The sequence below is a fragment of the Apiospora aurea genome (genome assembly GCF_038362705.1).
Source record: "Apiospora aurea strain CBS 24483 chromosome Unknown utg000008l_segment0_segment0, whole genome shotgun sequence".
Taxonomy (NCBI): Eukaryota; Fungi; Ascomycota; class Sordariomycetes; order Amphisphaeriales; family Apiosporaceae; genus Apiospora; species Apiospora aurea.
The window spans coordinates 4,751,173-4,767,737 of NW_027117395.1; the positions used below are offsets into that span (position 1 = coordinate 4,751,173).

A 16,565-nucleotide genomic window follows, 5' to 3' on the forward strand; every position below is an offset into this window, starting at 1 on the left:
TCACCTCTTTGCAGCTGCATGCAAGGAAAGCTGATCGTTCGTGGCCGTTTTGATGTCATTGATCAAATCTGGAGACGACACCAGTGTCATCCAACTCTCAGGCGACTTGATACGAACAGAATTTCCGCCCATCTAGTAATCATGTCAGTGGTCGGGCCAGTCTGTGCATGTCTGGTGCGATAGCTGGGGTCAAGCACCTGCGAATATGCGTCACGGATAGTCTTCGAGGCCGTCATAGGATAAACCAAGTTTCCCCACCGAGATCTGAGGCTCGACAGAGTAGAGTGTGGTGACAATAAGACTTTGTAATATCGAATAGTCAGCAACAATTCGCCAATGGGTTGTTGTGGACTTATCTTCGCCCATTTTGGATTAACCAAGACGACCAGCACCGCATAAATGCATGCAATAGCTACAACTAAAATGGACAGATTCATATTAGGGAGGATGCGTACAAGTGTGTATGGCGATAATACAGTTTCAGGCAACTAGGTTTTGAGAATACCAATAACCAGAACCCGAGGAAATCCTTCGACTTGATAGATAGTCAGAATCATATATATTATTATCCACTAGTGTAGCCTGTTGATGTGCCACTGGATCGAAGAACTGGCATGAAATTGTCGATGCATAAACATGTCGTTGCTGTCATAACCTACTTGCCAAGCACTTCCATTGAAATCAAGGCGGCCTGGTCACGTCTGAAGCAGCTACAATGACGATCATCTCTTGCATATGATTATCAGGCGACTAGGTCCCAACAAAACTGGCGCCTGACGTCACTGCCTTGATATTTGGCTGCAGTAAGGCAGCGGTTCGCAGCTAGGGACGAAAGTCCTACATGACACATTGTACGACCAAGTCTTGTTTCGATGTTGGTGGCGATTGTACTTTACAACTGGGTATTTTTGCGGATGTTGGAGTCCGGCAATGTGACGATTCAGTAAGAGCAAGGGAAAGCTGCAGGAGATAATGGTGTACGGGCCGGGATGGTTGGAAAAGGAGGTCTAGGGGGGTGGCGTTAAAGAGTGGGAAAATATTTCTAATTATAAACACCCGGTATGTAGATCCTTGTTCTTTGCAGGTGCCCATCCAATAATACCAAGCCACTCCAGTAAAACGAAAGACCAACACTAAACAGTTCAACTCTTGATACAAGATTTTTCCATCAGCGAAGGATCGAGTCAAACTAGCGTTTTCTCTTTACTCATTAATGTTCAAGAGACTACGTTGTCGGCTCTCCTGTATCTCAAAATACCAAACGTTGTTGGCTTCGACTTCGCTTTCCCTACAATTGCACTGTCGTCCCTCGCCATGTCTAGCCTAACAGCGGACTTGACAGGGCTTGATTTGTCGACAATCCCACTACAAGAAAACCCGGATGGTAGTCCACCCAACTATGTCGATCCCCCGTCGCTCGAGGCCACTGTGCAAGCAGTTGGGATTACATTCGGACTGATTGCGCTTGCGCTCATTGTCGTGCGATTGCTAGCCTGCCGCCGAGCACCTCGTTCTCTTGCCCTGGACGATGGCATGTTGCATCCTCACCTACTTACGAGTCTCGCTGCACTGGTTTTGCTGACAATGTTATAGTTTTCGTTATGATTGCGTTTGCCCTTGGTAGTGTCTATACAGGGACTGCTGCTAGCAGTAAGTTCCAGTCTGGCCTTCTCAAGCTTACTTGACACGCCTTAGTAACCTAATTGCCAGTGGGAGATCTCACAAGACATGCATGGGATACGCCAATGAGCTTTTTGGATACGCTTTACCTCAAGGTATGAAGATAGGCTCACTTCCCCAAATCTGTTGATTGTGGTCTGATTGGTGGATTTTCCCAGCGCTTGTTCGTGACAAGTTTGATGTACGGACCCATGCTGTTGTTCTCCAAGGCATCAATACTGCTTCTTTATCATCGCATGTTCAATCCGGTGCGTTGGTTGAGATACAGTATTTACATTGGACTAGCGCTGCTATTTGGGAGCTACTGAATGTCAGGTATGTCTAAGACTGTAACAGATCCTGGCATCGGCTAACAGCGGGCAGTCCATCTTTGCTTTTACCACTGCATGCCCCATCCTGGCCAACCATGGGACCTACGTGTACTTTCCAACTGCAACAACCTAGCCACCCCGGGACTTGTCCAGGCAGGAGCCAACATTCTAGCTGATATTGGCATTTTTGCCCTTCCCATTCCAGTGGTCATCAAGCTACAGATGCCTCTCAAGAGGAAGGTTGCCGTGTGCGGTATTTTCATGACAGGTTTCCTGTAAGTGACACTCCTAGAAGCTATCAGGGCCGACTAACTCCGATATAGGGCTTTGGTATGCAGCGCCATAACTTTATACTATCGAGAACGGATAATACAAGGTTTTGACATCTCTTGGGCTGGTGCCCAGACACAAATACTCATGTAAGCCAGCCAATGGCAACGATAACTGTCACCAGTACATTACTAATGGACTGTTATCCAGCGAGTCTGAGATATATGCTACGATTATTGTAGCATGTATGCCTTCGTTGGCAGGTTTCTGGAAGATCAACATTTCAGATACCAGACTTTACAAGGGTCTTCAGTCACTTATCTCCCTTGCGAAGAGATCTTCGTTAGAGGTGAAGAACACGAACCACAATGTCCACGAAGATAACTCCAGCAGCTCTCTCGACAGACAAGCCTCTGCAGATGCCTCCAATACCAACAAGCGAGTTCAGGATCAGGAAGTCTATTGATTGGAAGTTGCAGCTACCTTTCCAAGTTATAGGGATCGCACAACATACCCAGATTGAGTGGGTGTAATGAATGTTTTTGTTGATTGAATGGGACGAAGACTTTGAGACTTTTCCCGCCACACTGCCTATCTCCGGCCCGTGTATGCGTCATGCGACGATATAGAGGCGTACGCAATTCGCAATCGCTCAGGGCATATAAGCTGGAGATTTGACTCTTTCCCACCCCTAGATCGAGATACTTATGTCATCTTCCGGAAAGGCTCCTGGTGGCTTCAAATGTCGGGCAAGGTCATTTGAGCGCTCCTGTTCTTTGTCTTCTGTTCTAGTCGTTTCGAGTTCCACCTCAATTCCTGGAGGCTGCAAAATTGCTCCAAGGGGACATTCGGGTCAGGTTGTTCAAGCTTGGTTCATTGCGGACTTTAGTTGGCCGCAACATGCCCAAATACAGCGCTCGTGATGATTTGATCAATGCGCCGAACGGCGAAAATCTCGGGTGTATCAGTCTTTTGCCCGTGAGGTTGCACCGCGTGCCATCGCGACTATATCTGCCGGTCGGTTAAGTTCGTGCCCATCGCCAGATGGAATAGCAAGAAATGACTCCGGTTATATATGCCCAGCTTTTATGCCTTTTCCTGAGACATAAACTTTGCATTCCCCGGCTAATCTACTCGAGGGATACGATCATCGTAGATAAGCATGATCCCTGCTTGCAAAAGTCTTGGCCAAACGGGCTGCCCGAACCAGGCTGGTGCTCGGACATAGGCCTGGGATGGTGCTACTGTAGTTGGATTCTGGTTGGGCCCCCTATTGAACTTTAATTGCGCCTAGCTGGAGTAGATCCAAAACCGGACGGTTCCCCCGACCAGGCTCCTCGGCCAGCAACCTTGCACTCAGCCACTCCCGCGTCTCTTCGTTCGAAATGCTTGTCCAAACTCGCTGCGAAAAGGCAATGCCCTGATTTTTATTAGTGAAAGCAATGCCGGAACGAAGAGCAGGAGGAGCTGAAGTCAGGCACACAGCTAGTGGTGAACCCCAACCCCAGACTGGGTTATGCTTCTTAGCTACTCTTGAGCCAAGCGGCGCTACCGGACTTGGGACGCATCGCTGGGCCTATCTCCAGCCAGATGCAGTTGGCTGCACGCAGCTCTTTTCCCGTCCAAGGCAACCAACAAATAAATGCCCACGTTTTGTTTTGTCACAATTGGAAGACCAAACCGGCAGTTGGTGTTGCCTCGTCTTCCCCCGCATAAACTGGAGAGGTTTTGGGGTAATGCAGTTGCAGCGGCAGCTGCTGTACCCGTCCTTCCTTGCAACCCTGGCTATCACCAGTGTCCACGCGCTGGACGCGATAGCTCGTGCAGCTAGGCCCCTGGCCAGTTTGCAGATTCGGCCCTGATAACGTCGCATGGGCAAAGATTCGATGAAGCACCAGGTCGACTCGCACGCCCTACCCAAAAGACCGGCCAGTTTCCCATATGTTTCTGTCGCGATAAACAAAATAGTCGCTTTTGGCAGACAGCTTTTCCCATCATCTCGTCGTTTCTCTTGTTCACTGACATTTGGAGAATGACTTGAACGCAGCGACCGCATTGATTGAGACCTTGTCTTGGCCCCAGCAAACCGCGTCTCATTCACTTGGTAAGCTCGCTTTGCCACCAGAACCTTCCGTCAAGATGGCCCAAACGCAGCCCCCTGGAACCATCAATCTGGTCGAATGTAAGGGACCACCGATCCGATTCATTGCCCCCAGTCTGCATTTCTAACCAGATACTATGGTCAGTCACGACCGCGCTCGATCAATCCGAGGTCCAGCTTTGGCCGCGCCCGACGAGCGACCCGAACGAGCCACTGGTACGTCCGACGAATCTGCGAAGGCTGCTTGCAAACAGGAGCACGGGCTCTAACATGGACATTGTCGCGCGCAGAATTGGCCAGCATGGCGTAAGGCCGTCAACTTCGGGCTGGCTACCGGTATGACAATTGCCGCGTTTACACTGTAAGCCGAGTCGTCGCAAAGCCCTTTGCGGTGGATTTTCATCTGAATCATTCGTCAGGGTCACGATTCAAACGGTCTTCTGGCAGCAGATCTCGCGGGATCTGGACCTCACCATCCCGCAGCTCAGCAACGGCAACTCGGTCCAGCTAGCCGGCCTAGCGACCGGGTGCATCTTCTTCGTCCCCTTTGCCGTCAAGTACGGCCGCCGACCGGTCTATGTGGTGTCAATCGTGGTCCTCGCCGCCGTCACCTGGTGGACGGCGCGCATGAACACTTACGCCGAGGTCATCCTCACCAACCTGTTCACCGGTCTCGCGGGCGCGGTGAATGAGACGACGGTGCAGATGACGGTGAGTGTTCTTCCGAGAGAAGACTGTGTTGTCAATTGGACATGAAGTACTGATGCGTTCACCCCAGATCTCGGACTTGTTCTTCGTCCACCAGAGAGCCCGGGCCAATGCATGCTACTTCGTCGCGGTCATGATCGGAAGCTTCCTGACCCCGATGGCCGCCGGGGCACAGGCCGCTGCTCAGGGCTGGCGGTGGTCCTACTACGCCCTAGCCATCGCCTTCACCATCTTGACCTTCGTCTACATCTTCGCGTTCGAAGAGACCAAGTACACCCGGACTGCCAGTGGCAGCAGCATTCGGGAAACCTCCATGGACGGAGCGAAATACCCCGCGGCGGAGGACGGCACATCGGCCCAGGACAAGAAAGACGACGTCGACGAGGACCTGAACCGCGTCGCGTCGCATACCATGGGCGACGTCAACCCCGTCCCCAACTCCTACGCGAAGCGCATGCGATTCCTGACGCCCACCTCGGAGCCGATCTGGCGGCTGACCCTGGCCCCGCTGTCCGCCGTCTCGTTCCCGCACATCCTGTTCACCGCGCTGCAGTTCGCGTCCGGGATCTGCTGGCTCGTGCTGTTGCTCACGTCGACGTCCGTCATCTTCTCGGCGCCGCCGTACCTGTTCACCACGCAAGGCGTCGGCAACATGTCGCTTGGGCCCCTCGTCGGTAATGTCTTTGGTGCGCTGTACGGAGGTCCCATCTCGGATTGGTCCATAAAGCGGTTCGCTAGACGCAATGGAGGTATCTTTGAGCCTGAGATGCGGCTTTGGATCTTGATGCCGCCTACGCTGTTTATGGCGGGAGGGTTATGCATGTTTGGTGTCACGGCAGGCCAGGTTTGTCCCAATCCACTACCCCTTTTAAGGAGAGCATTTTACTCATACGGACTACTTGTAGGGTATGCATTGGATCTACCCAAGCATCGGTGGTGCCTTTTTCGCCTTCGGCCTTGGCTCTTACGGAGATATCGCCTTTACTCTGGTGATTGACACCTACCGCGACGTAAGTGCAACCTCTCCAACCAGTGCCACGGCTTTCTTTACCCTCCGTGTTCTGGCTAACAATGCCCATAGCTGGTCGCCGAAGCATTCGTGCTCGTGGCCTTCTTCCGCAACGCCTTCTCCATCGTCGTGCCCGTCGCGCTGACGCCCTGGATGGCCACCATGGGCGTCCAGTACATGTACGTCACGGCCGGGTGCATCTCGCTGGTGATCGGGCTTCTGCACCTGCCCCTGATCGTCTGGGGCAAGCGGATCCGGACCGCGCTTGGACCGCGGTACTATCGGGTCGTCGAGAAGATCAATTCTCATTAATAGGGTCTTGTTTCGGGAAGGTCACTAGAGATAGAGACTCGCGCCGACTCATGTGAGTTTAGCGAGGGGGAAATTATCGGACGGGATTCTGGGTGCAAATCAGGAGTCAGGGGTCAGGGCAGTGTTATGGCATAGCCAAGACAGGGTTGTTAACACCATACTAATACTGGAAATCAATGCAAAGCATAAATAGACTGAAACCATATCGCTTTCTGATATAGACATCAATCACGAGGTCCGTCGTATACAGCTTTCCATTATCAGCTACAATCCCAGCCAAGACTCGTGTGCCTACGCGTCGGGACTTAGTCACGCAGCCATCTCCACCGTCCCCATCCTGGACTTACCCCACAGTATGCAAACCGATAAGGACAGCTGGACCCTGTCCCTGTACCAAGAAAGGCCGCGTGATGGCTCAGCCCAAGCCAACTCCGCCCGCAGCTGGCACTCGGCTAGAGGAATCGCGCCAACGGCAAATAGCCACGGATCCGGCTGCGCAGCATTTTCTAGGGGGTCGTTGAGGATTGTTCCGTACCAAACACACATATGTTTCTTCAAGCGCATTACCCCTAGGTTTTGACAATTCCTTTTTGTCGTCTTACCTTTTTGGGATATTGCCAACACCTACTGTCTCAGAGTCTTTATTAGCCTCTAGCCGCAGACATACCGAGTAGCTCACCGCTCCCGCATCCCCAACACCACATTTCCGGGACATCATGGGCGATGCAGGCCAAGACCGACACCCATCCTGGGAGGTGGTGGCCAAGGAGCATGCCGCGGAGCAGCTGAACAACATCCCGGCGGAATGGCGCCTGCCCCGGGCCAAGCTGGACCAGCTGAGCGGCGTCGGGACAGCAGACGAGGGCCGGCTGATCAAGCTGGAGGCCGCGAAGAAGTCCGGCCTGCTCTCCGAGCGGGAGCTGGATATCACCGAGAACCACACGGCGCGGGACCTGCTTCCGAAGCTGGCGGCGGGGGAGCTCAGCTCCGTCGAGGTCACGGTCGCGTTTTGCAAGCGGGCGGCGCTGGCGCAGCAATTGGTGGGGAACATACCTCTACAACACGATCTTGCAGATATAGGGGCTTGCTAATCACGTGCGGGTATAGACTTCCTGCTTGACGGAGATTTTCTTCAGCGAGGCGATTGAGAAGGCCAAGGAGGCCGATCAGTATCTGGAGAAGAACGGCAAAGTCCGGGGGCCGCTGCACGGCTTGCCCATCAGCATGAAGGTGAGGGGCTTCTCCCATACTTGTGCGAAAGGCTGCTCAGCTAATAACGGGATGATAGGACTCGTTCGTGGTCAAGGGGCGCTATGCCTCGGTCGGGTACGTCGAGTACCTGAGGCAGCCCGTCCCCGAGGATGAATCGGCTTTGGTGAAGCTGCTCCAGGACGCGGGGGCGGTCTTGTATTGCAAAACCAACGTCCCACAGACGATGATGGTAAGTCCGATTTCAAGGACGAAGTCGATACTTGTTTGCTGACAATATATGGTGTAGACTGCGGACTCCGAAAACAACATCTTCGGCCGCACCCTGAACCCCCACCGCACCGCCCTCAACGCCGGCGGCTCCACCGGCGGCGAGGGCGCCCTGCTCGCGTTCCGCGGCTCGCCCCTGGGGGTGGGCACCGACATCGCGGGCTCGATCCGCATCCCCGCCGTCTGCTGCGGCGTCTACGGCTTCAAGCCGACGGCGGACCGCGTGCCCTTCGCGGGGCAGCACGCGTGCCCGTTCCCGCGCAACCACCTGCCTGGCATAACCCCGGCCGCGGGGCCCATGGCAAACACGCTGGCGGATCTGCGGCTGTTTATGGAGGTCGTGTTTCAGCGGGGGCCGTGGGGGTACGACGGGACGGCTATTGATGTGCCCTGGCGGTCGCTCCCGGCCAAGGCCGAGGGAGAGAAGTTGGTCATCGGCATCGCGCCGGAGGACGACGAGTTCAAGCTGCACCCGCCGGTGAATCGCACCATCGAGAGCGCGGCCCAAAAACTCGAAGCCGCGGGGCATACCATCATCCACCTCCCGTCGGACCCGACCCGCTCCATAGCGCTAGGCGGCCGCCTCGCCTTCGCCTTCTTCGGGCTCGAGGGCGCGCCCACGAACGAGGCGATGGAGGCCGAGTTCGGCGAGCCCCTGATTCAGTCCCTCGCCGTGGGCGTGCACCCGTTCAGCGCGGCGAACCCGCCGCCCCTAGCGGCGGATTGGAGCGGAGCGAAGAAGGTCGCGGAGTGGCACCGGCTTAGGGGCGAGTACCGCGACAGCTGGAGGAGGGCTTGGATCGAGCATGGGCTGGATGCGGTGCTGGCGCCGGGGGCGATCAGTACGGCGGTGCGGCATGATGCGTTTGGAGTGCCGGTTTATACGGCGAGTTGGAACGTGGCGGACGTAAGTCAACCACCCCTTTTCGTTTCGATTTGACTCGGGAGCTGGGCCTGGGGAAACGGAAAAAGAAATACTGCTAACAGCGAATTCCTTACTCTGTATAGTATCCGGCCTGCATCATCCCCTACGGCTCCTCGTCCAAGGGGTTGGATCCGACACCCATGAAAGGCCATGCGGCGTTTGATGCTGACTGTAAGTCTTTCCCTCTCCACCTTTCGTCCGCCCACCCATCCGAGGACATGAGGTTCGCTTTTGGACGTCTTGGCTAACGATGGTCCGAAATAAGATATCCCGGAACTGCAAGACGGTGCGCCCTGTTCGATACAGGTCATCACGCCCACATTCAAGGACGAGGAGTGTTTGCATGCGGCTTCTATCATAGACAAGGTCCTGAACGGCGCATAAGGACTATGTCTTATGTCTTGAATCTGCGCTTATGAGTAGATATATCAATAGGAGTTGAGTCGGCGATGACAGCATACATGAGTTTTACCGGTTCTAGTAGACGGACACGCGCTACGTGAGGTGACTGGGGGACTGCAACAATAACTGTCTGCCTCAAAACTATGACTCTTGTGATGGTCATACATTTGGCATTCGGGTTTGATCATAGGATCCATACACCTCTTACTCCACCATCCACTCCACTCGGGTATCATTCATATTACTCAGAAGTAAGCCACCGCACTAACATCATTCTCCCCCAAGTCTCCCAACCCCCAGTTCTCCTCCACCGTCTTGAGCCCGCTGTAATGATTGAACTTGGTGTCGACCTTGGTCCCCTCCTTGCCCTTGACGGCGCCGCCGAGCAGCAGCGTGAAGACCTTGTTGCTCGACAGGTAGCTCTCGGTCTCGTCAAACGTGACGACGACGAGCGTGCGGCCCGTGTTGAACTTGGGGTTTGCTAGTAGCGGCGTCAGGAAGTTGCGCGTCCAGAGCCCCGCCGTTGTGACGGGCGTGTCGTGCCCGTCGCTCGTCATGTTGGGCGTGATGAACATCCACTGCGGCAGCCTGTCGGCCTCGAGGTCCGAGTAGAACATGGTCAGGTTCTTGGACTTGGCGAGGCGGTTGGGGTCCGAGGTGACGGAGTCGTAACTCATTAAGGGGCTATGGGCATCGGTTAGCTGTCTCCACACTGGCAACGGGAGATTTTGACAGGACAAAACGTACTTGTGCTTGCGGACGTAGTCGTTGGCGCCGTTCTTCTGGTTCTTCCAGTTGCCCTCAAAGCCCGAGTAGGGCATGTCTTCCTGGTACACGCCCCAGCTGACATTCTTGCCATCCAGCAGGTCGACGACGGTCTTGGTGTCGGCGCCGATGCGGTAGAAGCCGTCGCCAATGACCCTGAAGGTGCTGCCACCAGCCGCGGCCACATAGTTGGGCTGCGAAGGGTGGGTGACGGCGTGATAGTTGGTCAACGTGACACCCTGTGTGGCAAGAAACGATAAGCTCGCTAGAAAAGGGGTGCTCGACAGTTAGCCTTTGAACTAGGATGCATACATGCATGCATGCAGCCGTGCCGAGGGGTGGAGGGGGGAGTCACTCACGGTCGCCCGCAGCCATGTCGAAATCGGTGTTCTCCAGCCAGATCTGCACGAAGCGGTCGAACGTCTTGCCCTGGACGTGGCTCGTGGGGCTCAGCGTCAGGGCCGTGGCCCGGGCCGCCGCGACGGAGGCGGTGGCAGTCGCGGTGTACATGGTCGGCCCCGGCGCGACAGGGGCGAGGGACGTGGACTGGCCGTTGCCCATATTGGCTGCAGATCTTGTGGTTGAGAGGTTGGCTGGCTAAAAGATGTACCTAACCGCAGATCGCAAGAAACGGCAACAGTGACAGTGACAGTGACAGTGACAGTGACAGTGACAAAGAGCCCGTGGAGAATGAAGTGGAAACGGGGATGCATTTAAGCTTTGAAAGCGTCAGATCCGCTTGGGATTGACAGAATCGGATTGAACCACTTGAACTGCGACCTGCCGCTTCTAGAACAATTCCCCGAGAGCCGATGGCGATGCACTAATAAACGCCATCATGGCCGCCATCAGCGCCCGGGTTGGCCCTTGGTGACCGGGGACAGGGCCGTCCATGCGCCAGGGGGGTGGACTAGGGTGCATATATATCCAACCAATCAACCGCCTCCTTTTGGCATCGTGGCAGTTCGGGGCTCGGACAGGAGTCCAGCTGACGCCCCTCTCGCCTATCTTCGTGCTTTCTCGGTCATGGTTTGGGACAGTCTCAGCCGCGCCGTGTCGCATTGCATTGTGTACCGAAATAGCCCTATGCATTCGGGGGGCGCTACTGGTGCATGGCCGAAGTACCGACTGCAGCCACTCCGCGGCATGCATACTGTCAAGCCTAGTTCTCCAGAGAAGCCGGATCTATCCGACACATGCCTGCTTGCTTTCAGTGCTCAAGTAGTTCGGCGATGTGACTCGTCACGTCTGGCTCACATTCATCAACTTGGAATATCGCAATTGTTTGCTTCATATGGCCGTTTCATTGTTCCAAAAGCTATGCCTTAATCCTGATCCTTCTTGTATAACTTGTGTACTGCAACCAATAACAAGCAAATTTCCCTCTCGTTCCCTCGAGATCTTCCACAAGACTTCCCTCTTGTTCCCTCGACAAATCGTCCACCAAACAATCAGTGCTAATCATGCGTCCAAGTGCAAATACAATTTCCCCCTCCGGCATATCCGCAGCGATTAACCTCTACGCGTACTCTCCATGATCATACATATGACCAGCACGCTGACTGGCTCCTTGACCTTCAGATATCGCATCCAGCGGACTCCGTAGGCGATTTGCTTCTGCGTTGCCTCGAGGGCCCAATACAAGGGCTTGGTCGTGGCCGTAACGCTGACCTCAGTATCACGCTGAGCGCGCCAAACTTCCAACACTTCCAGGGCATAGTGGGCGTACCGCAGCTCCTTGCTGTTTCCGAACCACTTCTTCTTCGTTACTTCCTCGCGCGAGGGATCCTAATCTTCACGCTGGATGTACTTATTGTACAAGTCGCCCACGAGGTCGCCATGGATGTTGGAGTAGTCCTTGCTGAAGAAGACGTCGGTTTGCACAAAATCCGCAAGGCGCGATCCGAGTTTAAACGCCTTTGCGACTTGTTCGGTTGTGAACTCTTCATATCGTTTGCTGCTCAGGGTCTCGAGGAAGAACCGGGGGATCTTGGAGATCTTGTGCTCTGCACGAAGCGAGGCCGATACCGCCGGGAATGAAGGCGCCAAATCCTTAGTCTGAACGGCCAGATCTACTGTCTCGGCGCGTTCCTTATTCTCAGCTTCTGTCTGAGTCGCAACCTCGACTTTCTCAAGTGCAGTTACTGTGTCAGAATCTCGGGGTGGGCGTCGTGTGCCTGCTTTGTGCCTGATAATAGAAGGGTCAGTTCGCTGAAACTGGAGCTGGAAGGCAAGAGATACTGACTTGATCTTGGCGGCTACCACCTTGGGCTTCGGATCCTGAGGCTGCATCTTGTTGATAGCCTGGTGTAGCTTGAACGATCTTCGTTGGAATGAGTGAGCTTCTCGCTCGATATTGTCGTCACTTGCTTTGGCCGAGATCATATCCAAATGCAGACCCATGATATCATTGTGAATCGCCATTGCGTCAAGTTGCAAGGTACGCAGGTTGTCAGGACATCCCTGGCAGCCATCCTTAATCAAACCTTCCAGCTTCGCCAAGGTCTCGCGCAACATGTCAAGAGCTTCGCGAGTGACCTGGAAAGCAAGCTCGCCGGGCGTGTCTTCGTCGTCTTCTCCAGACAACTTGGATGGCTTCCGCGGGCGGCCGCGGGTGCGTGGCGGTGTCGGCAAGCCACCGTAGACGACTGCAAGCGTCGACCCGCCAGACGAGTCCTCGCCGTCATCTTGCTGGGCTCGTCTGCGCTTGCGACCTGTAGCTGCTGCCGGCGGCATGGTGACGGCTGGTGTTGTGCGAACTGGGGAAGTCAGTGATGCAACAGTCGCAAGGTGTGTTTCTTGTTTCAAGGGCAGTTGCTTCCTGTGATGTAGGATGTAGAAAGATGACATTGGGAGGGCAGGTGGGACCAAAAGATGAGAAACATGGTCAAGACATTGTCATACTGGATGCATATTGTTGATTGTTCTGCAAGAAAGTAGAAGGCAAGGAGGCAGGCAGGCAGGCAAGGCAGGCAAGGCAGGCAAGGCAGGCAAGGCAGGCCATATTGTGGTACTAAGAACTTGACAATCACACTTGTTCCTCACCAGCTATTCACGAGAACAAACCATTTAGGGCTAAGGTAGGAAGGATGAGGCAGGCAAGTGGCGTGTAGGTGATAGCAAGCCTGGTATATAGCCTGTCAAAAGCCAACTGACCAGCACATACGACCATATCCTGCTGAATACTAGGGATCCCGTCCGCTCTCCCATATATAAGCAGCAGAGAGCCGAATTAGTACTAGGGTCGGTGACGACCTGGGAATCCTCGGTGTTGTATGTTTTTCCTTTTGCCTTTTTGACCTCCAGAGCATGTGCGCCCGCATCTTCTCCGTCAAGATCTCGCTGGTGAGGTTGTCCATCATCACGCCCGATGGGTTCCTGAGATGTGCGCGTGCTGTGGGCGTTACGTTGGGAAGGCCCCATGGACGAGGCGTTACAGAGTCACATACCTGGTGCAGCCCAACAAAGCATACTGTACTGTTCTGCGGCAAATGACGGTCCGCGGATCCCGTCGCCAGAGTTGCCAGGAAGCTAAAGCACCCGGCCACTCAGTGCCCAAACAATCCGTGATGGCGTCTCTCGGGATGTTCGTAATGAGTCGTCGTGTTTAGGCGGCTAGTCTGTTTGCTAGTAGAAAGCTTGGTGCATGTCCACCAGCCAGCCCAATTGCTTGGTTGGAGGCGATGCGAGATGGTGGGAGGCCTTCTAGGCCTTCAATTAGAAAAATGGAGCAGTTCTGTTCTTCCACCTTCTCTAGAGATCGGGCCCAGCCCAGCCCATCAAATGGATCAATGGATCGCACCTCCTATCCTATCCTCCCCAGCTTCTGCGGTTAGTCTGTGGGTAGCACGGTTCACGAGAGAAAACTCTGCGACGTCAAATCTCGAGTGACAGGACAATTGGGCTGCCGCTGATTGAAGGTGCCCAGACAGCACCCAGAATAGCAGCATTCTCGAACAACGGAACCAGTTCTCTGCTGGTAGCCAATCTCCCACCCCGGCCAGCCGCTCCACCCGCAAGCCCCGCGGGCCAGCTTCCGACCGTTTAGCAGCAAAGTGCAGGCTGCCCGAATGGATCTGCACACATGGGTTTGGATCGATCTGATTGGCCCTGCCTGCACCGCGATGATTCACGCATTGATGGACAAAGTCGCCCGTCGCGGGCGCTCCACCTCGGCTACCACACGTTGCATTGTTTTACTGCCGTTTCTCTGTCGCGAACACACATTTGTTGACATGCGATTCGACTGTTGTCGGGTTGTCGCTCGCCGCATCTGCCGGGAAAGTAACTCATCATGGGCGGGTGTGTCGCAGGGTAGTGGTATTGTGATGTGTAACCGATGGAGATATATTTTGACTCGTTAAGAGTTGGTTCCCAGTGTGATGATGCGAAAAACAATCCGTGCCCTGGTCGCCAGAACGGTCGTGCCAGCCCTGGTCGACCCAGCAGCCTGAAGCCCGCGCAGGCCAACCGCACCTTGTTTTTTTCATGCATTGCCGCATGCGGTTACATCAGACTATGAGTCGACGATAATTTTAGTGCCCAGGGTGTGTCGTCAGGGTGTGGTCTCGTTCGCGCCGTGCGTGTGCGTGCAAGGAAGGGGGGAAAAAAAGTGTTGGTAGCCAGGCGGGCAAGCATCAACGTGTACGTAAATATGGCCTCTGCGAACCTCCGGCTTCCTTGTTTCTCTTCCCTTTCCTTTCCCCGGGACTCAGTTGGGTGTGTTTTTATGTTTCGTCTTTTCCACCGTTTTTCGTAGTCCAACTACTGTCATTCCTTTATACGTACGGTTTTATATACATTTTGGCGCAAGAAGAAGCAGAGCCATCTCTCTTCACGCTGCGCGCATTTGCTGTTCGGACGCCCCCCGAAGGATTCAACATCGAGAAAAGAAACAAAAAGAAAGAGAGAGAGAAGAGAAAGAGAAAGAAAAAAAAGAAAACCCCGTCCAAATCTTCAACACAACTGCCCATCATGTTGCAATGGGAAGACCCCGTGTCCCCGTCGAGGGACATGGGCATGTCGCCGCTCGATGTGCCGGGAGGACGGAATCGGTCGGCGTCGGATTCAGATGAGAGGACGATAGCCGAGTCGATCCGCTCGGACACACACCGACACACGCCGAACCCCTTCGTCAACAGCCGCCGCCGCAACACCAAGCTCGAGGTCGACGACTACTTCCAGGGCCCCCGCGACATCGCCAAGCACTCCAAGTGGCCCGTCTTCTTCCAGATGCACGGCAGCATCATGCCCAAGATGCTGATCCCCATGCTCATCGTCGGCGGCTGGTCGACGCTCGTCTGCTGCCTCTCCCTGCTGCCCTGGGTCGACCATCTCGACCTCGGCATCGACTCCGTCCTGCTCACCGTGACCGGTTTCGTCGTCGCCTCGGCCCTCTCGCTCCGCAGCTCGACGGCCTACGAGCGCTACGCCGAGGGCCGCCGCTACTGGGGCCAGCTCACGCTCAACTGCCAGACCCTCGGCCGCGTCATCTGGCTGCACGTGCGCAACCGCCCCGGCGAGGAGAAGGAGTCCCTCTTGGAAAAGCTGACGGCCCTGAACCTGTTGGTCGCCTACGCCGTCGCCCTCAAGCACAAGCTCCGCTTCGAGCCCTACACGCACTACGACGACCTCCAGGACCTGGTCGAGCACCTCGACACCCTCGGCAAGACGGCCACCGAGTCGGGCGTCTTCGAGCCCAAGGAGCCCAACTTCTTCAAGGCCGTCGGAGAGCGCCTCGGCCTCAACTTTGCCACGTCCAACCCGCGCAAGGTCATCAAGAGAGCGCGCGAGGAGGGCGTGCCGCTCGGCAACCTCCCGCTCGAGATCCTCTGCTACCTCGCCTCGTACATCGACGACAAGATCGAGGAGGCCACCCTGCCCTCGCCCGGCCTTCAGACGGTCGCCTGGACCGCCATCACGGCCATCAACGACTGCATGGTCAACACGGAACGCGTCCTCAACACCCCGCTCCCGATCGCCTACTCCATCGCCATCTCGCAAATCACCTGGGTCTACGTCCTGCTCCTGCCCTTCCAGCTGCTGCCCCGCCTCGGCTGGGTGACGGTGCCGGCCAACATGCTGGCCGCCTACATCATCCTCGGTCTGTTGTTCATCGGCCGCGAGGTCGAGAACCCCTTCGGCAACGACGTCAACGATTTGCCGCTCGAGCTCTACTGCGGCAACATCGTCGAGGACCTGCACGCCATCACCTGCCGCCCCCGCCGCAAGGCCAAGGAGTGGATCGCCAGCAGCAGCAACCGCATGCTGTTCCCGCACTCGCGCAGCGACTACCACACCTGGATGGACCGCAGCGAAGGGTCCATCCAGCGCGTCCTGCGCCAGCGGCCCCTGCGCAGCGCCCACCAGGAGCAGGCCAGCCTGAGCCGGCCCGGCTCCGCGCACGGCGCGTCCGGCGGCGGCAGCAGCAAGCACGCCACGAGCAGGCCCGGGACGACGAATGCGAACTACCCCAGCATGTCGAGTCCGACGCCGGGGAAGAACCGGCCTACCGTGACGACCGAGGACATGGTCTAAATGCAAAGTTCGGGCACCCCCGGAACTTTTTCGTTTTCATTTCATTTCCTCGTCATCGTCATCGTC

At 55.5% G+C, this 16,565-nt stretch overlaps 6 protein-coding genes across 6 annotated transcripts; 4 read left to right on the top strand and 2 right to left on the bottom strand.

The window, feature by feature from the left end:
- Nucleotides 1–1,314: 1,314 nt before the first annotated feature.
- On the top strand, nt 1,315–2,727 carry PG986_012931 (plasma membrane protein Pth11; the record flags this gene model as incomplete). Its single annotated transcript, XM_066849153.1, has 5 exons — nt 1,315–1,586; nt 1,711–1,775; nt 2,044–2,266; nt 2,315–2,410; nt 2,472–2,727. The coding sequence occupies 5 exons, from the start codon at nt 1,315–1,317 to the stop codon at nt 2,725–2,727; spliced, it is 912 nt and encodes a 303-aa protein (XP_066695849.1).
- Nucleotides 2,728–4,400: 1,673 nt separating this feature from the next.
- PG986_012932 (major facilitator superfamily transporter) lies at nt 4,401–6,391 on the top strand (the record flags this gene model as incomplete). Its single annotated transcript, XM_066849154.1, has 7 exons — nt 4,401–4,443; nt 4,508–4,578; nt 4,653–4,723; nt 4,782–5,073; nt 5,141–5,914; nt 5,976–6,080; nt 6,152–6,391. 7 exons carry the CDS (start codon nt 4,401–4,403, stop codon nt 6,389–6,391), a joined length of 1,596 nt encoding a protein of 531 aa, XP_066695850.1.
- Nucleotides 6,392–7,107: 716 nt separating this feature from the next.
- On the top strand, nt 7,108–9,179 carry PG986_012933 (amidase signature domain-containing protein; the record flags this gene model as incomplete). The annotated part of the gene is made up of 6 exons (XM_066849155.1): nt 7,108–7,431; nt 7,499–7,621; nt 7,680–7,832; nt 7,890–8,777; nt 8,879–8,966; nt 9,061–9,179. 6 exons carry the CDS (start codon nt 7,108–7,110, stop codon nt 9,177–9,179), a joined length of 1,695 nt encoding a protein of 564 aa, XP_066695851.1.
- A 263-nt stretch (nt 9,180–9,442) lies between these two features.
- On the bottom strand, nt 9,443–10,523 carry PG986_012934 (acid phosphatase; the record flags this gene model as incomplete). The annotated part of the gene is made up of 3 exons (XM_066849156.1): nt 9,443–9,881; nt 9,945–10,227; nt 10,322–10,523. The coding sequence occupies 3 exons, from the start codon at nt 10,521–10,523 to the stop codon at nt 9,443–9,445; spliced, it is 924 nt and encodes a 307-aa protein (XP_066695852.1).
- A 1,227-nt stretch (nt 10,524–11,750) lies between these two features.
- PG986_012935 (uncharacterized protein) lies at nt 11,751–12,698 on the bottom strand (the record flags this gene model as incomplete). Its single annotated transcript, XM_066849157.1, has 1 exon — nt 11,751–12,698. One exon carries the CDS (start codon nt 12,696–12,698, stop codon nt 11,751–11,753), a length of 948 nt encoding a protein of 315 aa, XP_066695853.1.
- A 2,238-nt stretch (nt 12,699–14,936) lies between these two features.
- PG986_012936 (uncharacterized protein) lies at nt 14,937–16,499 on the top strand (the record flags this gene model as incomplete). The annotated part of the gene is made up of 1 exon (XM_066849158.1): nt 14,937–16,499. The coding sequence occupies one exon, from the start codon at nt 14,937–14,939 to the stop codon at nt 16,497–16,499; it is 1,563 nt and encodes a 520-aa protein (XP_066695854.1).
- Between the last annotated feature and the right edge of the window lie 66 nt (nt 16,500–16,565).